At 36.1% G+C, this 25,522-nt stretch overlaps 1 protein-coding gene across 1 annotated transcript; it reads right to left on the minus strand.

The window, feature by feature from the left end:
* Positions 1-1,399: 1,399 nt before the first annotated feature.
* Positions 1,400-24,673, minus strand: LOC149804075 (uncharacterized). Its single transcript, XM_089951474.1, has 5 exons — positions 24,540-24,673; positions 22,775-22,800; positions 7,543-7,581; positions 3,421-3,520; positions 1,400-2,006 (listed from the first exon to the last, which is right to left on the minus strand). The coding sequence occupies exons 3-5, from the start codon at positions 7,578-7,580 to the stop codon at positions 1,683-1,685; spliced, it is 462 nt and encodes a 153-aa protein (XP_089807600.1). The 5' UTR covers position 7,581; positions 22,775-22,800; positions 24,540-24,673; the 3' UTR covers positions 1,400-1,682.
* Positions 24,674-25,522: the final 849 nt, after the last annotated feature.

Raw genomic sequence — 25,522 nt, forward strand, 5'->3', positions numbered from 1 at the left:
ATGCAGTTTCTTTTTATTTTTATTTTCGTCATAGATCCGGCCAAGTTTATTTCCTGCCATTTCGAAGGTTGCTCCCAAGTTAATCTCAATCTCAAGTTAAGTGTAATGGCATGAATTGTGCGTGCGTCTTGAAACTGCGCGTGATGATGCGACTAGACAGGGTCTTAATGTTAATTAAAGCAGAATAACGACTTAGATGAACTGTAAATATATTAAAATATTTTAATTACTTCTTGTTGGGTCGCCATTTCGCTTAGTTTCTATTCCACACTAATTTCCATGCGCCGGTAGTAAATGGATGAGCGTTCAATAATCGAACCACGTTTATGAAGTGCTCTTGTTTCTTCATTAACACCATCTTTGATGTTTTTAAATTGTAAGTGTGTCTTATATTCATTTAATCAATGTGAAAAAAATAGAAACACAAAATAAAACATTCAACTTATCAATATGCAAAGCTGATTTTGAATAGCCACTAAAATCGCAGAACTACATTTTGTTGCGGACACACTCTGCAGGTACGTGAGTTATTCGCTCGGTCAATACACCGTTGCATGTAGTCACTATTAACTCCGTTCAAAGGGCAAATATATGTAACTGTATGTGACAAATAAAATATATGTATAGCATGTACGCTGTATTAATGATGTACCACTCGTTGTTCACATTTTTCATTAAAAGGAAGATTGGCAAGCCTCGTTTCACTTTGATAAAAATGTATCCATCTCTGTACATTATATATATATATATATATATATATATATATATATATATATATATATATATATATGCGGGATCTGATGTTATTACAATAGAACATTTTCTTGGAGTGCTACATCAATTCCTAATATTTTCCTCGCCATCAGAACATAATCGCGATCGGGATGAAGAAAACTTTTGATTGCATCATGATTATCCGTGCTCTCTAGACAAATAACAGGCCTGAAGACTACGTCTAACACACACACACACACACACACACTTGCGGAATTATCTTTTCCCATTTATAGACATCTCTGACAAACCTTTTCTTATTTTGGATATCAAAGCTTTTTGATGAGACTGACGTGGACAGCAATCAGTGGAAACAGTGTCTCGAGAGTAAGAACGACCAACTTGCTCTGAAAACTTGCTAAAACTGATGCAATCAGAAATACAAACGAGCCGCTGTGGCTTTAGTGTGTGTGTGCGTGTGTGTCAAAAGCATTCTGTTTTATGTGAAACGTTCATGATTTGTAGTCGTGTATAATCATGCAAAGCTATTATGCACCGATGCCAACACACCTACCACAGACAATTTATACGACTTATCTTATCCAGGCCATGTACTTCAGGAATCACATCAAGAAAAACATTTATATTGGGGGGGGGGGATCGAATAATATCAAATCATAAAAGATATCATATTATTGTATATTTCCCTCATAAGAAAATTAAAACTGATCGAATACAATGTGATATTATTCTTACAGTTCCTTAATTTTTGACCGCACAAAAATATCGGCCTACATTTTCCAGTTATCAAGGTTAGTATAGCATACCATTGCTCTCTCTCTCTCGATCGATCGAATTTCTAATGGTACTCCTTTCCTATTGAATATATATTTTCGATGTTATCTGAAATACTCTTGACAATTAGTAATGAGTCAGACAAGTATAATTTTAAGGTTAATTTAATTTCCTTACAAAAAAGAAAAATATATGTGACAACAGACGCACGCTCCATAAATAAAAAACGACGTAAACATCTGTTCGCACATTCCACAAAACGATATCGGTTTATCTGAATTACACTGACAACATGCATGTCTCACACAAGTAAGAGCAAAAGCAAAGACCTGAATACAACAAGAGACAAAACACTTCTTATTCTTATCCGACACGTTTGTGTACAAAGATATACAAAACTGAATAATGGCAATCAATGCATGGATAATCGCTGAAGCTTTGGGACTTCCGGATACACCTACACGCACTGCATCGATGAATTTTATGAACGTGTCCATCTGGAAAGAAAAGATAAATTAAGCACTTATATGATATCCTAAATAGGAATATCATTTAGTAGTTATTGCTTGATTTTATCGATAGTACGCGGCTTTATTCTTATTTGCTTGCTTGATACTCCACACACACACACACACACACACACACACGTACACACGTGAAAGAAAGAAACAACAAAACAATTACGTAAAGACCAGATTTATGAAAACTCTTATTCAAGAAAACATCATTTTTATCACATCCACGATACGATCTTTACTTTGGATTCCCAACTTAAAAATAAACAATTAGGGAGGGAACGTAAATTGATCACAAATATAAGTTAGAATTGATCTTTAGTGGAGATTGTATGATACATGCAAGAGAAGATTCTAGATTTTTAGGATCAGAAAATACTTAAATAGTGAAAGTAAAGCTTCATGTTTTATGTTAAAATTGCTCGGTAGGGAAGAATCTTTTTCAGGATCAGGGGCATTTCATACAATATAAATCGATCAAATATTCGGGAGATTAGACTCAACATTTATCGACAAATACCGAAGCATATCAATGCATATATCTCTTAGAAACATGATACAAAGGAAACAAATGCCTGCATGACTTCATGATCATGCAACTGGTGCAATGTGTAAAATATGTGTTGCTGAGATTTTAAAATGAACAGCCTATTGAACAATGTTTGACTATAATTTATACGATTTGTTATCTCGTTTGTATTTGATGTCTGGTTCGAGGGGAAAAAGGGGATCGTATAAGAACTCAAAAATCACATGTATTAAAAGAAAATGTAACAATGATCTTCAGGATATAAATTCACTAAACTTAGTAATTGACTTGCTCATATCGAAATAATTTTTTATGAGGCCTATTAGTGCATTTTCCCGTTCAGATCCGAGAGAAGTTTTATAACGGTAAATTGTGTCCTAACTTGTATATATTGCATTAACTTGCTTTAATCCGCTAGGAGTAAGTTTAATTTTAAGTACTTATCTACATTGTGACTATGGCACGAGGATGTTTCTCCTGGGATCACTCCCAGAAGTTTCTCTGGGAAGATATGAAAAGGTTGAGCTAAACTTAAATTTCAGTAACAATGCCATTTTGGAATTTTGTTACAAAACTTGATACATGCAGTTCAACAGAACGCCACATATGTCACAGATTTTAGGTCACGGAGCAAAGTGTTGGATGAGTGGGCAGGAAGAATTTAAATTAGGCAATTGAAATAGCGGTGATTTACGGGCTTTTATCTTCATATTTACGTTAATTTTTTCTTGATTGTCCATTGTCACATATCTCAATTAACACATTAGATGAAATTATTCCAGACAATGTTGAATTTAATATTTGCGAATATGTTATAGAAATACCTCCATGGTCATCTCACGTTGGAGCAAATCAATACTGACTTACGTGAAATCTCGTCTCTTCAAACTCGTCTGAACGACCGCAAGCAACAATGGCAATGAAGGCATGCATGACGACTGAGATGAATCCATCGTAAGACAGGATGCTTACAAAAGAGAATACTAAAAATTAAAAGATTTCTGTAAAAACTGGAAAAATGCATTATGCAAAACGATATTATCCAGGTGACACAAGAAATAGGTAGCAACAGCTTATTGGGCATGTCTGTTCTACATTACTTACGCAAAAGATACGTTTCAAACTTTTTCAGATATTATAAAGTGTTGCACACGTTTTCTTCAGTATAACTCATAGTATATGATTACATTATTGCTTAGTTTTTTTTTTGTTTTTTTTAAATATTTATATATTTTATCTGGTGTTTTTCCCCACCAGTTATGAGGGAAAGATTCAGAACGCATGATCACATGAATTCTGAAGAACGCATGGTCACTTCTGCATACTGAAACGGGAGGAATATACAAGCTTAACAATGTTTACTAAGGAAAAACAATTCAGTATTTACTAGTAGCTTCTGGGTTGTCGTTATGTCAAAACCATACGATAGGCTATCAACGGAAATGGTAAAATACCCAGAAGTTTACAATGTCATGTGTTGTTATCGGCGGTCAGCTCTGTAAGGAAGGCTATTACACGAATGCCACAAAAGAGTATTAGCAAATAAGAATGAACAAAATAAATGCCTTCACTGTGTGTGTATGTGTTACAGCACAGTACGGTGACAGTTCATTGTCACTAGATAGGCTTTAGGGTTACAAAATTGGTTATCACCCTAATGTTTACTGTCATTCTATATCATGCTTAGCTGACTGCTTCACATAAAGACGTTCATGCAAGTGTTATAATTCAACCGATAACAAGCATTTTAAAAATTAGATGCAAGATGTGCATGTGTTTATTAAATATTGTTATGCAGAAATTGAACGTGTGTTAAGGTTGTGTATTCCCCCACGTCAGTGAATAACTATTAAGGCGACATTTTAATAAAATGCTTTTTATCGTTCAGAACTTAATACTTACGGAAATACATTGGATTTAACATGAAAGGACGCTTAACAGCTTTTCTCGCAGATCCAATTCATTGTTAGCACAGAATATGCACAACTTTTCGAAATTTTGGTGGAAGAAACAGCCCTAATTAAATTAAACATTTGTGATATAATTAACAAATAAAACGTTATTAGACCATACTGAAACTTATACGAAATAATTTATATATCTATTTGCTAATTTAAAATAAATTTCATTAATGTTTTAATTTTCTACTTTTATTTTTGCAATAACCCTTCCAGATCTTCACGTACAATTTATTTACCTCTTTAATATCGTGACCTATAAAAGAAAGACAGATTTAAGCACCGAGAACACAAGAACCATTATATAGCTTTTATCTTGTTTGTCCATGGTGTATTTTACTCGTGCAATTGTTCACATGCAAGAATTTATTCTAAAATTTGACGTCTTTTTAACCGAAAACATTTATGGGAATTCATTTTGGTCAATTTGAGAGTGGGCCCCGAAGATGCTGGGCCCAAGATAACAGTTTGCTCGCCTTGCCGTAAAACCATTCCTGAAAAGGGGCGCCTGCTCTTAAATTTATACTTTTCAAGCAACAGGCACTTCTGGAACATAGGTATCAGCGTGAACGAAGAACTTAGCACTTATCAAATTAAGTACTGACTATACACGTAGTGTGATGTCCAGTTGTTTAAAACAACTGTTTGAAAGTCATGCATTTTTATCGCAGTTTAAGAACGGAGCCCTGGGTTCGTGGAATTTTGGAATTTGTGCCAGTAAAATGGTCATATTTGAACTGGATGGGGATGACGGAATATTAATACAGTAATTATGGAAATTGTATAATAAGGGTAGTTATTAAATACCCAGCCAATGCTTGATGCACGTGACCCCTCTAAATCCGTGACCCCTCTAAATCCAGATCAGGCACATCCAATATTTTAAGCGAGTTGCCTACTTGGCTTGTAATTTTTTAAAATTGAATTTCCCAGATTTAACCTTGAGCGGACAGTTGATAAGATGAATTTTCGTGTTCAAGTTCTTGAAAGACATTCAGCCACATGCTGAGTGTCCATTTTTAGGTCCTTTACCCTTGATGAAGTTCGTCTGCTTACTTGTATCGAATGCTATAAGCGTTGTGAATAAAGCGAAGCACGTGACCTATGAATACAAAGAATATTTATGTTCTCCATATTTTGTTTAAATGTACAGCTATATATAATCCTTTAATTTGAAGATGGTAAGTAATTATTCAATTTAAAAAATAAATCCATTCTTTCCAAAAATGAACATTAAAATCTGATATATTGATGGAGCAAAAAAAAGTTAAAGAAGAAAAATATCCGTTAAAGCTTTGTTCCAAAATTATTTTATGAAAGGGCACATTTTAAATCATTTTTAAAACTATATCCTTTTGAGTTCAATCTACCATGAATACAAATAAAGTTTCGCCATTAACATTAAACTATACCAATGTATTGTGTTTGGCAAGTTTTCTTTTGTTTGAAAATGTGTTCTGCTAAAGAGAAAACAATGGACCGCATCTAAAAGACAGGTTCAGTATAGCATGCATGCCTATTCGTGGGCAATTAGTACAGCGTACACGAACATAGGTCCATTATGCTCGAAAACGTTTCAACAAAAGCCAATTAAAATGTTTTGTCAGATGAACATTTTCAAGCGATACATAAAAGAAAGCTATGATGGTATTGTTCCAAAATTATTTTCTATAGGCAAGGTTTTAAATCATTCTAAAATATATCTTGATGAGTTTAATCTACGATGAATACTAGTAATAGTTCGTCACTAACATTAAACATTATTTCATTATTGTGTTAGGCAAGTTAACTTTTTTTAAACTGTCAAGCTACACGTAAAACAATAGACCACATTTTAAAGACAATACATGCTAAATGTAGGAATAGTATAGTTGCAAAATCAGAAAATGGATCTCTAAATAGGGGAGACACTCTTGTTAGATACAATTGCTCCACTAGAACAAACTTAATGGCCGTTTATTCAGCCTGTTTTGTATTGTAGTTTTAACCCGCTTCAAACGTTCATCAAAAAAAAAAATCCCACTGAAACAAACATGGTTTTACGCGACTAGCCTCCAAGATTAAATATCTTGCCCTCTCAATATCAGTTATACAAATTCTGGCGTAATGGCGTAATCTTGTAGACCTAGAAAGTGTTTAATAATTAGTGCCATGATAGTTTTGTCCACTGTAAGCGCCACACACTTAGCTTTTCCAGCTTTTATATCATTAACTACACATAGCGTTTGTAGATTGCTTGCAATTACCCCCCTCTTAAGAAACACAGCTTGGTCTCAATTCACCAATTATTGACATAGTTAAATTATAAAATATTGAGCTGGCTTTCATTGTAGAGTATGTTAGTTGTTTGCACGTACTTCAGAATATCAAGTCTGTTGGATCGCTCCAAACGTGTACATTTTTGCTAAATATATGACTTGAACACCCGAAGATAAATTAAATCTTACTGGCTCGCGAGTAATTGCGCATGTTTACCGAGGTCCTTGAAGTTTACTTTGAAATTATATGGAGCCTGGTCGACGCAAAATGTTGTGCGAAACAAGACCCTTTACGTTATGTTTTTTCCGATTGCAAACAAACATAACTGACCCCGTCACTGGGAGCAATTAATAAGTCGGTGCTTGGTAAAAATTTGATCGTCATATTACCAATCGTCGCCACCACATAAGTAAATGAAACTATTCAATTTTAAATCTTAACTATTATTTATTGTTCATTTTCTTAGCTATTTGCTATATGGACTTCTGGAGGTATAGTGTTTATATCTTATAAACACTATATATATTTGGTTAGTAAGTACGAGTACTGGACAGTACATGACTTGGTGTTGATCAGTCAAAATGAAGTGTTGGTTAGTAAGTATAGGTTTAACTTCACGTTTTTTCTTGTCGCCATTGTGTCAAACACATTTTCTTTATAAATGAACTGCCACCTTGAAGGTATATCAGTCTTGATAAAATACCCTGTCTGTGATAAGACAAATATTACTTTAATTTTATAAAACGTTGAAAATATAAAGCTTGCTACTTACATGGATTTCTCACCTGACATGATATTCATGATGACCATTCTGCAATTACAAAATTTACTGTGCAAACGATGTAATATCTGAGGATAGTTTATATTTAAATCTAAACCGAAAAAGCTAGAAAACTGACATGGCCACATGGCCACATAAAAGAGACGAAATTGTTACCAATCTTTCCTTTGCTTTTTCATTTCATGCACGAGCGGGTCTATTCTGCTAGGTCTACGTACGTGAGATCATGTTTGAGGAAGGAATGAGTGAGTGTTACAAAACGATGTTCTAATTTGCTTAATTTCATTTGAAGTTAACGGTGCAGCAGACCAATGGTAAAAAGAGTCAGATGAAGTGATTATTCTGCGTACAATGAATTCTTTCAAGCTTTATTATTATAAATATTTGTTACAGAAATTTACCAAAGAACTTCTGATTTTCTGTCGTCTTATTGTCAGTGTTTTAATTCAATTTTTCTAAGTTGACTTATAATTTTATGATCGTTACTCCTGATAGCTATCAGGGAATTTCATACGATTCAGAAATTCAGACGATTCAGAAATTCAGACTGGATTACAAATGTGCTCTTCAAACACGTCATGTTTTCATATCTAATAGCTGAATGTAGATTCTTTAAAATGCTGTCTTTTAATTGAATGTACAAGCACGTCACATGTGTTTCCTCTGTAATTAATTTACGTATGATGAACTGACATATGAACCAAACATTAAAGTGCTGCCATATATTCCCGAGTGCAGGGCATAATATACTTCGAATCAAATTAATAGTTACTTATTTCCACAGTCAAGATGATAACTTTTAGCCAACACGTATCAAACATGGTTGCTTGGTCGTGAAGATTCATATGTGATAAATTATTAGACTTATCCAAACAACCGTACCGTGATCACACACACACACACACACGCACGCACGCACGCACACGCACGCACCCACACCCACTTTATGGATTCAGCCAACAGTCGCTCATCCCACACCCATACCCACACAAAAAAATTGAAAATATATGCTGATGCAATACTGGACAGGTAATTTAAGATACTTACCTCAATTGTAAGGTTATCCTGTCACGCAAAAGATGACAACTTAGGTGGTATTCTAAAGGTAGCTGCAACTTCTGAATGTGACGGAAATGGCTCTATTTGTCCTAGTCATATAGGTAACAACTATGCTGTTACTCCAGTTACAGTAGTACTATTTATTGTCTTTTTCTGGTCATGCTTACCGTAGGATACCTGATTTTATCTCATTTTTTTTTACGTTAGGTTTTATATATCGAGACTTCAGAAGTTTGAACTCAGATTTCTAGCTCAAAAATGAAATTTAAGATATGGTGGACATAGTATATCAGACTTAAAAGGTCATTTTTCCGACTTTGAACCTCAAGTCTTACTATCTGCTTCTTTTTTCGTTTATTATTATTATTATAATTAGTAGTAGTAGTAGTATTAGTAGTAGTAGTAGTAGTAGTGTGTGTGATTTGGATTTCTAACGTAGCTTTAACAGTTTTTCAGACATTTCGCTACGATGTCTGCAGTGTGGCAGTTTATAGTGATGTCTAGCACTGGGACATCATGCCGCAGACATGTAGCATGATGTCCCACCCAGTCACATTATCCTGACACCACGCCGACCAGTCCTAATACTAACCTCTTAATGCTGAGCGCCAAGCGAGGTAGTTGCTGATACCATTTTTATAAGTCTTTGGTATGACTCGCCCGCGGTTGGAACCCGCGACCTCCTGCATCCGAGGCGGACTCTCTGGCCACTTCAACCACGGGAGCGGTCTTATTATGATTAGCAATAATAATACTAATTATGATAATAATTCTAATAAGAATAATAGTAATATTATTATTATTATTATTATTATTATTATTATTATTATTATTATTATTATTATTTATAGCATTAGTAGTAGTATTAGTAGTAGTAATAGCAAGTGCAGTAATAGTAGTAGTAGCAGCAGTAGTAGTAGTAGTAGTAGTCACCGTCGTATTATAAATACAATAGCGAAACATATGCATATTATATGCAATATGTAATGTTCAAAATGTTTTGAAAACGCAATATATCTATCGACATGCGAGGGGTATTTGAAAAAATTCTGATTTTTTAAAATAACATTTTGGTATATTTGAAAATGTCCATCGATAGACAAAATAGTGTCAAAACTAAAACAATCTGCAGCTGCAAATGCACGAGACACCCGGCAAATATATTGGTAAGTAGTATATGAGACCACCTGGGGTACAAATAATAGAGACTACAAGTGGAGTCTAAAATTATGATTCTATTTTGTACCCATAAAATATTTTCCCCATGAATCGTTATTAAAAATTACAATTGGGGTACAAGGGGAATTTTACATTTGTCTTTAGCATGACAATCACATTGTACCCATAAGGTTTCGGTTTTACGCACAACGAAAGCTGTGATACAAGAGGAAAGACAATGCTAAAAATGTCCATAGGTTTAACCTACATATATATATATATATATATATATATATATATATATATATATATATATATATATATATATATTGACCATCGCCGCTTGCTATGCATATTTAGTTTGTATTATGTGATTGGTCTTTGTCCATAACTGAGGGTAGCAGTTTGGGCCTACCTGAATGATGTCATTTTCTAGACATATTACACAGCTAATCTTTGTCCATGACTTTCGATTATGTTTTAAGAACATTATTATTCGTAGGTATAACTTTACTTGGATTTGAGTTCAGGACATTTGTTTTCCTATCGGCAATTCCTGGTCTACTTGATATTTATCATGTTCTTCACCAACGATTTAGTAATAGGCCAGGTGTTCTTTATAACTTAGAAATTTGACCCTCATCCTGGTCCTCTTATTTATATTAAGGTTGTTTACGGAAGAATTGCTCATTCTCATCTTAACATCTGAATAGGAATCAGTCTTTTAGACGTCTTTCAGTTTTCATTTTAGAGTATATATATATGAATTATTCATTGGAATTTCAAAGTGTTCATCAATACTTTCGGACAAAATGACTATTTTGGGATTATTCCGAATTCATTTAGAAACATTTTGGATTTTATTACTGTGATACATCCTGACTGCTAGACCACTGGAATTCATTTGGAACTCTATGCCTTTGAACCTGTGATAGAACTTTTAGGACTGTTGGTCGTTGTTGTTGTTGTAGGGTTTAACGCCATTTTTCAGCACAAGATAGGCTATACATGGCGGTCAGTATAACTGGTGAAGGAAGAACCCCGGAAAACCCAGGGAAGAACCACCGACCCACGAGAAGATACTGGCAGGTTTTCCCAAGTACCCACGCTAGCCGAGCCTTGGACTCGAACCCACGCTGACTTAGGTGAGATGTCAGTGATCCGGAACAGAGAGCGCTTTGAGCACTCGGCCACTCAGGACCCCTTAGGACTGTTTGGAATTTATGTCATAATACTTAAGTTCTCTTTTAAAATGTTCACTTTAAATTCTAGGTAAATACTTTATTTGTTGACTTTTACTAGCTTTGTTGTTTGTTTTCCTTTGTCTTTTTTGTTACTTAGTTTAAGACCATATAGTTGTAGACAATTTATACTTTCCAGAAAGCAGAAGGGAGGTTGAAAAGACAAATTTTGGAGCAAGTGTTTTTTTGAAAATAAAGCTTCATACGAAAAAAATAAAAATACAAGGTCAATAACGTCAAAACTAAGCCTCTAAAAGATCAAGATTTTTTCAAATTGGGTTAACTCATTTTGTTACTTTATCTTTGCCGCTTGTGTTTTCAAATTTGTTTGCTTGTTTACCCACCCGGACACTCATTGTTGGTCGTCACCCTCCCTGCTGCTGTCTCTTAACCGAAAATTTTATCAAGACTTGTACGTTTTCGCGACGGAGGATCATGTAAATTGTGATAAATCCGTGTGGGGTAGCTTGTGCACGTGAAAAGTTGTTGAATTTAATCATATCCATATCCGCTGAACACCAAGTCTGATGAATGTTGCGCAGAGTATGTATATATACTCCATTAAACACAACTAAAATATTGCATTTATCTCTGACTACTTTAGGTATTTGTGTATATCGCTGAGTAACATAAATCACGTCTGTGTGTTTGTGTCTGAGTTTAGAAAATATTCGAGCTGGATTTGGTTGATTGTCCAGTATCACATCATCGTATACTACGAGATTAATAATAAATCCATCGAGGTCTTCCACAGAAGGTTTCATCAATATCGGTGATAAAATTAATAATATCATTACCATCCTCGTCAGATGATTTTGCATTTTCATTTACGTCGTTAAGCAGATCGTAGCATGTCTAATCATATACAGATGGTGCCACTAAATATAATGAATCCCACTTGAACCATTTCATTATTAGGTTAAGTAAGAATTGCGTCTTACCAGGCCTAGATGGACCTATGATAATTGCTGATAGAATTTGGTAGGTAGCGTTGTATGATGTTTGACTGGCTATTGCCTTCGTGTGGCTGAGAACTCAATGACATCCATGCCATGTGTACAAATATGATAAATAGTATGGATTTATAGTATGTTCGATGCAGAGGATGTACCCCCACCAGTGGATTAACAGCAATAAAAACAAAGAATGAAATGCGTGCACTTACAGGTAAGTGTGTAAAACGTGGTACAAAAAATACAAATTTATCTTCTTTCACAAGTCAAAAAATAAAGTGGTGATATCACTGCTTCTTTAGGAAAATTACCCGGAGCTCCATGGGCTAAGCATCCAGGAGAAAAACATCTTCCTGGAAATAATTATTGTGGTCCTGGAACCTGACATGATATCCGACTTGACGAACGTGATCAACCAAGACCTTTAGCGTATCCAATAAATGCGACTGATCAAGCATGTCACGTTCATGGTTTAGCCTATAATAATAAGGATTTACAACAACAACATATTGCAGACATGAAGTTGATTCACCCGTTAAATTCCATAAAAAATAAATATCTGAAAAATTTGCTAGCTTCCTAGTAAAATCCGCGATGAAAGATATAAACTAGTATACGGGCCGGTAATTAATCAACCGATTTTCATTATAATAATGGATCCGGCTTATTATAGCCCGAGATGATATTGGCGGGGATTAGTAAACTTGCTGATGCAACAAATGTCACACGTGCTGTTGCTGCAAATTGGCTAGCACGACAGGCAAGTAGATACAAAGAAGCAGAATCACTATAAACTAAAACAGCAGCCGAAGTTACATCTGCTTTTGAACGAATTTATCAACAAGGATCTGGACCAGAAGGTGGTCTACGATGGCCAGTTACTACAGGTTGATCCAGGCAAAGAATTTCTTGGTACAGTTTCATCTCTGATGAAAAACATAACGTCAAACTCAGACGAGGACAAGCCACAATTCATCGCGATCAGGCAATTGTTGAACGATTTAATCGAACACATGCTGAGCGGTTATTAGGATATCAGTATGCGAAGTAAATAATTCAGAAAGACAAGAAATCTCGTGAATCGGTTGCAAGACTACCAATGTAATAGCTGCGTTAAATAATGAAATTACTCGTTCAATTTCTATGAAACCTATCAAAGCAATCACAAAAAACATACCAATACAACGACATGACTTTTTCAAAACAACCAGTACTAGGTAACGTGACGTGTGAACTTGAAGGTCGTAAAAAAAAGAGATTCTGATCCTATTTGGAGTATTACGACATATAAAATTTCACGCGTGATAAGATCCACGGGTAGACTTGCAATCTACATATTAGATTCAACAGCCCCTCAGCGTCGATTTGTACGAAAACAACTAGAAGTAATTCCTGAAGACACATAACTACTACAGCGTTCACTTTTGTGAACTTGCGCCTCGACGTCGATTACATTCAAGACAGGTCAGCATCACATTTTCGAGTGTTTGACCAAGATTACTATTGATTCTATCTACGATAAACTGTCTTGGATTATTATTTGAATACTGCCACAACATTACTGTGTAACAACTTGCTCAATGAGTATTCTGTTGTTTTAATGTCATGATAAATTCAGCATTGAGATCAAAGTTGCGCTTATTTTTTGTCACTATTTATAACCAATTATTTTCTTACTCATCATCGTTGATTTCCTGAGTTTGATTATTTTCGGTGAAGTCTAAGATAACCCTCCGCAGCTGAGATATTTTTCTGACTCGAGACACTGCAAGATAAACTAAAATTGACCATTCGATACGATCATCAACAATCCCAGTATTAGTATCCGAAATATTTAATCCTTGTGATGAATAAATCATTATGGCATATCCTAGCGTCCACGGAGTTTTGTCCATCGCTAACGCGCTCTCAACAACACTCACAGGAACTAAAACAATATCATTTAACACAAAGAGTTTGTTCACTACCGCAGCCTGGAATTTGAAAGCGATATTTTGCCGTCGCGTATCTGCTGGTCGATAACACAGTGGTACAGGTAGATTTGGAAACTTTATGTAACAGAAATAATTGTTGCTGAAGTGTATCACGAACTATCTTTATACTTGCAGCTATCAAATCATCTGGCCTCCACAAATTCCAAAAATTATTCAAAGGAGTTTTAGAAATGATCTCACGCATTATTTCACACTGAATTTTATCTGGCTGTAGTCTGATTAATTTCTTAAACTCGATTAATTCTGGATCAAGCGCTCTATGATCATCAGTTATCTCCTTATAATAATCCACAAACTCTTTTAGCCATTCATGTGGAGATAATCCAACAAAAGGTGGCGGTTGACCATGATCGCCATACATTATCATAGCAGTATATTTCGTCAACAACTAAGAAATATTTGTAGTGTCTCCAGCGACACTGTACATATTTCATCCCAGATAATTATCTGTGGAATATATTTTTCACCCATTCGTTCACGAGTCCATGAATCTCCCATCAGAAGAAGCTGTGATAAGTACGAAATTTAACTCCTCGTTCGCTCATTTGTCTGGCGATTCTATATGTAGGTGTTAACATAATTAGATCAAGTCCTCGAAATAATTCGATCACTCGTGTGGTTTTACCAAAACCTCCCGGTCCATTAAGATAAACAGTCTTATGTTTGGTCACATGATCATATACCGATGGTGCTGATGACAATTTTGATATTTGATTATTTCTGTAATAAATATCCTTAATTTCAACGTCGGCAGATTCATTATAACCAAGTATCTCGTTTTATTCTCCATTCGCCCCATGATGCGTGAGCGCCTATATGTAGTAATCCTCAAAATTTTTATGTGGCAGGAAATTCATGAGAATTATTCAAAAGGTCTTTTGATGCTTGCGACTCAAATTTCAGCCTTACAATCAAAATTAAATCATACAATAATAATACCTATGTTCTCTTTAAGGGGACGCAAACCAGTTAAGTACTTTCAAGAGAGTGACGTATGTAAGTTGAAGTTGTTTGCATTAAAAACACGCACAGTGGAGAGAATGTTGGCATATCTCTATGCTACTTTAATGTAATGCGGCTGACATTTGTTTGGATATTGTACTTTTGGAAATTGTAAATGATCTAATCTCACTGCTAACTAAACTGACTGCTCCCTTGTGCTCCAAAAATCAGACTGGATTTGTTTTAAGTACACTATCCTTAGCAGCTATTAAAATAAGGAAAATGAATTTTGCCAGACTAGAAAATACCAGCTGATTGAAAGTGCAATAAATGAATTACAAATATATAAAACGTAAGAAAAGTTATTGGCTCTTTTTGTATACAACACCTGAAGTTCATGAAGTGAAAATGACCAAATGGTGTTATCACTTTTTGAAAGCTGCATATCTGGAGTAAGGCTTATCTGTATACTCTATAACCCATATTACACCCATCAATCATATACCAAAATAAAGGGAATAAAAGATTCTTTGAACTATACCTAAGATATCCAAGGTCTTTTTTAAATCGCTAGTATAACCAGTGAGGAAAACCGGGGAAATATTTTTAGATATAAATTCTAACCCTATGCAAAATACGACACTGTAGAGCGTCACCTAAGAAAATGGGGCGAGAATCCGGTGGAATCATTTTTAGTAGCAATATATGCATGGACAATTGGAGCAATGCAAGATTTCCAATCTTGTTTTTGCTGTTCCTCCAATGTCCCTAGCAATTTTTAGAGCGTTCCATTGAAGCGTTTGAAGGCACCATTCCCCTGTGAGTGAAAAAGGAGGAATGAGACTTCTGTATGTTCGCCAATTTTCACAGCTCCTTTATAACTCTTCCCTCGAAATTACGTTCTTGGTCGCCGTTATGCATTTCCGAGAAACTAATATCGAAAGAAGTGCTCATAAAGGGCTTTAGTGGTAGTCTGAGCCGTCTGGTTGCGGAAAGGAACGGCCTGAGCTTACCTGGTGAAATGATCAGTTATTATCAAAATGCTCTCAAACCATCCCTTAGATCACTCAAGAGACAAAACGTCCATGCAGACGAGCTCCATAGGCGGGTGGTGTGAATTGGGTTTAATTTGGTCATTACCCTAACCGGAGTCTTTCTGCGTATGCATTGTTCGCAAGACTCCACCTTGCGATTCACTTCCTTCTCCAGACCTGGCCAATAAAACCTTTGACTAGCTAACCAGAGTGTCCTTCATTGCCTTGATGGCACATATCTTTGTGGATACCTGTCTGATCGACTGACCATCAAGAAAAGTGGTCCTGAAGAGAATGCCGTTTTTAACTACAGGTCGGTTCTATTCACGGAGAAATTTCTGCACAGACGCATTTTCTCTCTAGCAATCTTCCTCCCTAGGCCGAAAACCATAACTCTTAAGGTCAATAATTTTCACGAGAGTCTTATCAGTCAACTGTTCCCTGTCCCACCTAATAATGTTTAGGCGGAAAACCTCCTCATCGGCCGAATGAGGAGCTGGACTATCCGAAATACTCCCAATCAAGGGTACAGAGAGAGTGGCTGCATGGCAAATGGCTTCCACCACGTCTTGGAACATTTGTGGTAAACGCGCGATACCGGCGGCGCAGCCTTATTTTTGCCCGCTCTATACCTGATGAAAAAATTGTAGTTTGCTAGAGCCCATCTATGTCCTGTAGCATCAGGTTTTGCCGTCGAAAGAACGTATGTTAACGGGTTGCTGACCGTGACCACCTCAAAGGAAGAACCTAAGAGATAATCGTGGAATTTATCCGTCACGGCCCATTTCAACACCACAAATTCGAGCTCGTGAGCTGGATAGCGTCGTTCACTGGGCCTCACTCCACTACTCGCGTAGGCAATTACTCTTTTCACATCCTTTTGCTCTTGATATAGGACCACGCCTAAACCAGAGACACTAGCATTCTTATGCATGATAAACGGATTAGTATAGTCGGCAAATGCTAAGATGGGGGTAGAGGTCAACTTGTCTATGAAAGTTGTAAAGGCGGTTTCTTGGGCAGTTCCCCGAGCCCAAGGAGCTGCTTGTTTGTTTTCGGACTTTCGTTCGAGACGCCTTGGTCGTGCCATGGCCCTCTAATAGAGCGTTTAATAGTTGTGCTATTTGCGAGAATCTCTCGACAAAGCGGCGATAGTACCCTGAAAACCCTAAAAACTCACGTAGCTCCTTAATGTTTTTAGGTTTTTGCAAAGTGCCAATCGCAGAGGTTTACTCCGGGTCGGTCTTTATACCTCCCTCATATAACATGACCCAGCTAAACGACTGACATGAACAACTCGTATTTAGGGGGTTTCAGATAAAGACCGTGCTGATGTAAGCGTACGAACGCTGCCTCTAAATGTTGCATGTGGTCGTCGAACGTACTGGAGAAAATGAGAATATCATCAATGGAAATGAGGCAGTGAGGTGCATTTCTCCCATGCATTTCTCCACAAGACGCTCAAAAGTATCCCCAGCGTTGCACATACCAAAATGCATGCGGTTCGTCTCATAAAAGCCGCGCGGACCCACCGAGAAGGCTTTACATTGCTCGTGTTCTTCCATCTCAACTTGCCAATAGCCTGACCTTAGGTCCAGCTTGGAGAAGAACTTTGTCACTTGCAAGACATTGACAGTATCATCAAACCGTGGAAGCATACAAGCATCCTTTCGTGGGCTGTTATCACGTTTCCGGACTAACACAACATTATAAGAGTAACGACTGTCAGATTCCCTGATTTCCTCAACATCTAACATTTCTTTCATATGCTAACGTACCTCCTCATACATCCCCGACGGTATTCTCCTGTATATAGGGCTATCTGAACGGCTTATCGTCATCAAGCACTATCTTATGTTTGATAAGATTAGTCTTTCCCAAGTCTGTGAGCCCATTTGAGAATATGCAATCCCATTTGCCCAATACTTGCCCAAGTCTATCCAGTTGCTCTGGGGTCAGATTTTCAATATCGATCTTAACCTTCAAATCTTCCAGAGGAGAATTTCCACTGGATTTGGCCATTTCGGGGGTAAAATCAGAAGCTAAGTTGTCAACAACTTTCACTTCACTTATAAGACCTATCCGATTTGGGTCTTATTGTCACTCGTTTGGCGGACATATTGCAAAGTCTAACCGGAACTTTGGAATATGACCCCTTATGATCGACCCTATCATCCTTGGACAGACCGTAACCTGTTTAGTTTCCCAAGTTCTCGGTAACCGCTTCTGCTATACGAACATCAACATTGCGGACAATGCCCTTGATACTAATGGTTTCATACGGCGCAATGTTGACGGTATTCATATTGGTAGATCTTTCTGTAAATGACTTACACTCTGTGCTATCAATAGCAATTTTCCACTGACTCTGTATCTGGTACAACTAAAATGGGGACACCGAGTTCAAAATCGGATAAAAACTTCATTAAAATCGGATACTCAGTGTATCCCAGATAACTCTAAAAAGAGCCGTCTGCAATAGTCACTTTGAGACCCAGAGATTCCAGAGTGAAGCACCGGCTTATCACTAAGCGACAAATAAAAACTATTTGATACGGTAGTCACCATGGACCCACTGTTAATAAGGGAAGTAACTAGAACATTGTTTAGATAAACAATACTAGCGTTGGAAGAACCAACCAAGAGCTGACATAGCGTATTCTGGCATTTAGGATGGTTACCGGCCCCGTATGGCTATCTACAGGGGCGGTTACTCTTAACTTCTGCACCCCTCTACCATAGTCACGCTCTCGGTTGCCATTATCTCGATTACCGTTACCCGGATTTCCTCGGTAGTTGTCGTGGCCCATATTGCTATAGTGGCACCAGTTGTTATCGCTGTCGTTACTGTTATCCCGCCCCTTTGTTTATTCCTGTCAGTCCTCTGAGGAGTTACGACTGTTGATGTTGCTGTTTGGCAAGAGCATTGTTTGCTTGTTTGTTTGTTGTGCGGTTTAACGCCATTTTTCAGCACACGATAGGCAATGCATGGCGGCCAGTATTAATGGTGGAGAAAGAACCCGGGAAAACCTCGGAAAGAACCACCGACCGACGAGAAGCTACTGGCAAGCTTTCTCACATACCCACATTGGCCGAATCCTAGACTAGAACCCACGCAGACAGAGATGAGATGGCAGTGATCCGTAACGGAACTTGGTCATGCTTGATAGTCATTTTGTTTACAGAACAGAGAGACAAGTAGGGCAATACTACTAGTAAATGTTTTATATTATATGAATTAAATTTACTTAAAGTTATGGCATTTAGCTTCCGTAAATTCGCCACTAAAAAGTTACTTTGTAGCATTTACCAGCTACGTTACAAATGATGTCACCTTCAAATGTCATTTACGGACATTTTGTGACATTTAGGCCTACAGATTCTATAGACGTTATTTTTTACAATATTGTTTGCCAATAGTTCTCTTCAGTTTTAAGTCAAACACACATTTATTTTTGTAATCTTTGGAAAGTAATGTCTGTGTTCTTGCTGAATAGTCGTTTGGGCTCAGGGCCGGATTTAGACACGGTGAGGCCCTAAGCGCACTAGATTAGTCAAAGAACAAGATTGCAGAATTTAATACAAGTTCAAGATCAACACATTCATAAAGTAAGAGTCCTAAATTTCGAATGCAAATTGAGTCTCTTTCCTCAATAAAAAGATCTATTATAAACAAAATAGATAACATTACAAAAAAGGCATTAAAAATAAAATAACAATAACAATAAAAATAAGCCCGTGCATTCATATATACATACATTCTCCATATTTATCACAAGATTTGTCAGAGAGATAACTGTGTACAGTGGTTTTTGTGACACTGCTGGTAATGTACGAAAGTAATTAGTGTAAGAAAAGATGGACATTCTTCCCCTTTGGAAAAGGTCATTATAATGTCATGAATGTCCTGGTAAAGTTGCCTGCAGATATACCTATAACTAAAGATTTGTCTGGAAGATTAAAATTTTACAATGGAGTTAACATTTTATTAACGTCATAACTGTACGAATATTAGTTCACTCTGGCCAGTTTCATTTTGAGTGCATTAAAATATTGAAAGCAATGCTATGTCTGAGTTCCTTAAACAGTACCGTTCCGGTGGCCTAGTGGTTAGAGCGTCCGCCTCGGATGCGAGAGGCCGGGGGTTCGATCCCCGGCCGAGTCATACCAAAGACTTACAAAAATGGTAATAACAGCTGCCTCGCTTGGCGCTCAGCATTAAGGTGTCAGGATAATGTGACTGGGTGGACATCATGCTTCATGTCTGCGGCTAGACATCATTATAAACTGTCACACTGCGGCATCGTAGCAACATGACTGAAAAATTGTTAAAGCTACGTTAAAAATTCAAATCACACACACACACAGAGTTCCTTAAACAAACATATCTGCAAACATTTTCCAGCGTTGACCTGTAAACACCATTTACTGGGGTGGTTCAGAATGATGCAAGAAGCAACCTATACAAGTTCCATTAGCATACCATGCCAAGAGCTGAAAATTGGTTGGAAATACCAGTCTTTTACTCTGGGATCAACCGATTAAGTAATAATGCTATGATGAAAGTATTACTACTTTGGGTGTATTTTTAAGTCACACACTTTGTATGTTCCGTTTCAATGCCATGCGTAGAGCAGGCAGAGATGTCAGAAAGAAAACAAATGCACTTAGGTTAACCAGTCACAAAAAAAAAGTGCAAGAAAGTAAATCACTTGGATAATTTCTTACCTAAGGTGGCTTAGATTCATGCACTGCACACCTTGGTCAAATTATATGCTCAGAGGGTAGCGACAGGTGGATATTTGCCTGTAACATAAACATTTCTACTGGGGTTAACTTACAAACAACAGTCTAGGAAAAGTAGGATGCTGTGACGTACTTTCCACAGGGGGTGCTTTAGAATGACACAAGAAACACCCTAACCATATTTAATGTACAGACCATGCTAAAAGTCAAGATTTTTCGGCAAGACAAAAATACATACTGGGTTTGTCTTTTGAAAACGCAAATATTTATGTAAAAACATCTATCTATCTATTGTGAGAGAGAGAGAGAGAGAGAGAGAGGGAGACAGGTAGACCGAACATTAGCTGCATTAGTCTTTTATGGTAAATATTGCTCTGATAGCTGAGTGTTTATTATATACTCTCTTTGTCTATTTATATATTCTATTTAAACCATATTTATTTTACATGGCTGGTTACTTGTACGATATTTGTCTATTTAACTACACTATTTAAACCATATTTACTTTACATGGCTGGTTACTTGTATGCATTTCACAGTCAACATTCCTTCTATAGACCTGCACCTAATCACATGCATTGAACATATATGAAGTAAATAAATACAATCCTACTCAAAACACTATCAAGACTACCAGATATGACCACAATAGTTAAAATGCAAAGCCTTTATGCAGTGACTATACTCTTATAACATGAGTGGCTCCAAGAGCTGGAACGTGTCCAAAGTCTGTACATGCAACGTTTTGAAAGTCTGTAAGTACAACATATTCAAAGTCCGTACACGCAATGTTTTTTAAATGTTGTTAGCGTTAAAAGCTTTGGAGCTAGTGAAGTATCTGTTGTCAACTTTATTCTATTTAGATATCATTAAAGATATCGTTTATCCCGTTTAATGGCCAACATTTTTGTACCATAACCATTTGTTGGCACGACATGGCGAAGTTTGTGCTGAGGTGCCATAAAGCACAGCTACATATATACATTTCAGATATGGTGCCCAGACATGTCAATAGAGTGAATATACTAATTAAATTAGATTCTCGTTATTACAGCTTCAAACGAACTTTACAAAGCAATATACTTTGCGAACAAATATTTAAACGTAAATTAAGAACAAGTATATACTCGTATGCGTTTAAAAAATGATCACACAACCATCATTTCGTATTTAACAAGATAATTTTCCTGTTGTTTATATTACCGGAATCTGGGTATTTATTAAGGTTTCCGATGGCTTATCATTCTGTAAAGAAAATTGGAAATTCTTGTATATACGAGATGCACAACCCCCGGCCCATGAACGTGTTCTGTCCGGCCCTCATTAAAAAACAACACAGAAATCTGGAACATGATCAGTAGTTATATTAAAGCAATTAGTGTTTGGGCCCTCGAGTGGTCTTAGAAAATGCAGTCTGGCCCTTGGTCGAAAAAGGTTGTGCAAGTAAGAGGAAATGCTACAAGCTCAATACAACAAGACACAAGACACTTCACAGCCATATCCGGCTTGTTTGCGTACAAAGATAAATGCAATTGAATAATGGCAATCAATGCATGCTGAAGCTTTTGGACTTTTGCCTACATCAACATGCACCGCATTGATGAATTTTAAAAAAGCGTCCATCTTGAAAGAAATTACAAATTAAAAATATTTCTAAGAGATGCTTAATAAGATATCCCGCTTCATAGATATTGTTTTTATTATCGATAACACTCAGTTTAATTCTTATTTCCAGTGCCTGACATCACTATAAAACTTCCACACTGCAGACATTGTAACGATATGGCTGAAAAATTGTTAAAGCTACGTTAAAAATCTAAATGACACGTACACATTATATATGAAACGATTTAACGTCATTCTGTCTTTCCTCACTAAGGATTCCCACCTGGAAAGAGTTGTGACTTACAAGTCAAATGAAATATCTCTGGCTTTAATCTTCTTATTTTTAGTTAATGTTTCTTGACTATTCCATGTCTCATATCTCACCAAATTCTATCATATTATTCCAGACAATATTAAAATAAATAATCGCTAACACATTTACAAATACATCGATCATCATCTTACACTGGAGTAAACAAAAACTGACTTACGTAAACTCTCGTCGTTTGAAGCTCTTCTAAACAACAGAAAGCAACAATCGTAAGACATGTTGGTTACAAATGAGAGAATAAAAAAAGTAAGATAGATTTCTGTAAACACTGTGAAAAATGCACTATGTACCACGATATTATTTACGCGTAACAAGAAATAATTTGCATAATTCTGCATTGCATTTCCCCTATATTTTACATACGGAACAAATGCGGTTCAAAATGTTGCAGATATTGTATAGTCTGGCATATGTTTTATATAGTGTGGCACATGCTTGATATAGTGTGGCACATGCTTGATATAGTGTGGCATATGTTTCTTCAGCATACGATCATATAATGATAGGAAATTACTGTTTACAGCTGCCAGCCATATCAATCTCGTTTCAAGGCATACAAACGTTATCGAGTTTTTATTTACATTTATGCGTAAACGATTCAGAACTCGTGATCACGTTCGAATCATGTAAAGTGTTACGACTCTATGGTCTTAAACTATATAAAACAAACAAGCTAAACCATCAATTTTAATAAAATAAAAAATAAAAAAATAAAAAAATCCCGATCACACAAAGTGAAATTATTTTGAGGATATTATTGTGAATTAAATCCCAAATAATCCTAAATGACCTATCACAAGTCCAAAATAATAGAACATTTCGAAATAATTTCAATGGTCTTGAAATGTTGTGATATATCACAATGATATAGTCTAGAATGTCTATTAATGAATACACAATAATCCCAAAATAGCGGCTTAGTCCCAAAAAATCAATGAGCACTTTGTAATTCCATTCAATAATATAAATAAATAATTCCTCTCAAATTGTAACTGAATACAACTATAAACACTTATCATAGATTCCCAGAGACTGATATTAAAACAGGAATGAATAATTGTTTACCAAATCCTTTACGTACGTATTTCATTTGACACAAGACACAATACAATAACATTTCCTAGGGAAAATCGAGGTCTTGAACTCAAATCCAAGTAAGCATCTTTAAAAAATCCACATAAGTTAAGTAGGCAAAAACTTTACCCTCAATCACGAACAATATCAAGCACACAATAAATCTTCACAAGCAGACGTCAGTATTAAAACAAATCAACTTAGCTTCACATCCAAACTTTTTTATATGGTCATTATTAGATAAACAAACCAACGTAAGAAAAATTTAAACAGATCATATTAAATTTTGCTTTTAGTCTTGTAAGCTTAACAAATTATTGAGATTCATTTAAGAAACATGGTCTTCGGTGTATATATTATTTAAAATGTCAGATTGGATTAATAGTGTATGCTTTAAACACCTCTCGTTTTCATCTGAAATTAATGAATATAGACCAGTTAAAATGTTGTCTTTAACTTCTCCAATCTTTTAATGCACGTGTATGTTTTGTCTGTAGTCACGTGAAATGGTCTGACATGTGAACCAAACGGTATGTATGAAAGTGCTACCCCATATTCCCAACTGCAGGGCATAATTCGCTTCATATCAAAGTAATAGCTACTTATTTCTACAGTCACGATAGTGAATGTGAGTGAAGAGATGTCAAATATGGTTGCTGGCTCGTGGAGATTCATGTTTTATCGATTGTTGCGAAACAATCGTACCGTTATCCCACACTATCACACGCGCGCCAACACTTTATGGAGGCAGCCAACAACTGCGCATACACACACACTCCCAACACATACACAAAACTTTGAAATATATACTGATGCAAAATGTTACCAGACAGGTAATTTAAGATACTTACCTTGATTATTTGTAAAGTTGTCCTGCAGCGCAAGAAATTAGGAAGTAAGTGGTTTTCATAGGTGTCTGTAACTTCTCAACGTACTGACTGGGGAATGGCTGTGTTTGTCTAGCCACGTACGTGGTAAATTTGTTCCTATTCGAAATAACTTAGTACTATTTACTTTCTTTTATCTGTTCATGTTTACAGTAAGATAGCCTGATTGTATTCAGTTTTCTTTAGGTCTTATATATGTAGACTTGAGAAGTTAGAACTTAGATTTATAACTCACAGAATTCAAACTTAAGACATGGTATATCAATCTTCAAGAATCACATTTCGGACTTCAAACCTCGGCCTCGCTATGTTTTTTCTCTTTGTTTTTAATAATAATAATAATAATAATAATAATAATAATAATAATAAATTATTATTATTATTATTATTAGTAGTAGTAGTAATAGTAGTAGTAGTAGTAGTAGTAATATCAACAGCAGTAGTAGTAGTAGCAGCAGCATTAGTAATAGCATCAGCAGCAGAATAAGTGGTAGTAGTAGTGGTAATAGCAGCAGCAATAGTAGTAGTAGTAGCAGCAGAAGTAGTAATAGCATCATCAGCAGTATAAGCGCTAGTAGTAGTAGCAGTAGTAGCAGCAGCAGCAGCAGTAGTATAAGCAGTAGTATCAGTACTAGTACTAGTAGTGGTAGTTGAATCTGTCAATCGATAGACAAAATAACGTTAAAAATTAAATAATCTGCTGCTGGATCACGTACACAAAAACGCAAAATTACTATTGCAAATTTGCAGTTTCGTGAAGATAATACAAGTGCATCTATATAATTTTGCTTCATCTCACCTTCGCTGCGTTTCTTAAATCTCGTACATGGCTAGTTGATATTTCTTATTTGTGTTGTTCTTGGATTTTCAATCAAAATGGGAAACAATTACAACAATGCTAAGAATGTTCGAAGAATGATTTTTCGAATTACATTTATTCAGTTATT

Source organism: Sinohyriopsis cumingii, chromosome 3 (genome assembly GCF_028554795.1).
Source record: "Sinohyriopsis cumingii isolate HCF-2022 chromosome 3, ASM2855479v2, whole genome shotgun sequence".
Classification (NCBI taxonomy): Eukaryota; Metazoa; Mollusca; class Bivalvia; order Unionida; family Unionidae; genus Sinohyriopsis; species Sinohyriopsis cumingii.

Bases quoted from the DNA above. Each gene is read 5' to 3' on its own strand.
- LOC149804075 (XM_089951474.1), bottom strand. From the start codon at position 7,580: ATGGTCATCATGAATATCATGTCAGGTGAGAAATCCAT. The intron at 3,521-7,542 runs GTAAGTAGCAAG...CTCTTTTGTAAG, and splicing joins ATGTCAGGTGAGAAATCCAT to CATCCTGTCTTACGATGGAT. The intron at 2,007-3,420 runs GTAAGTCAGTAT...TTTTCTTTCCAG, and splicing joins TTGAAGAGACGAGATTTCAC to ATGGACACGTTCATAAAATT.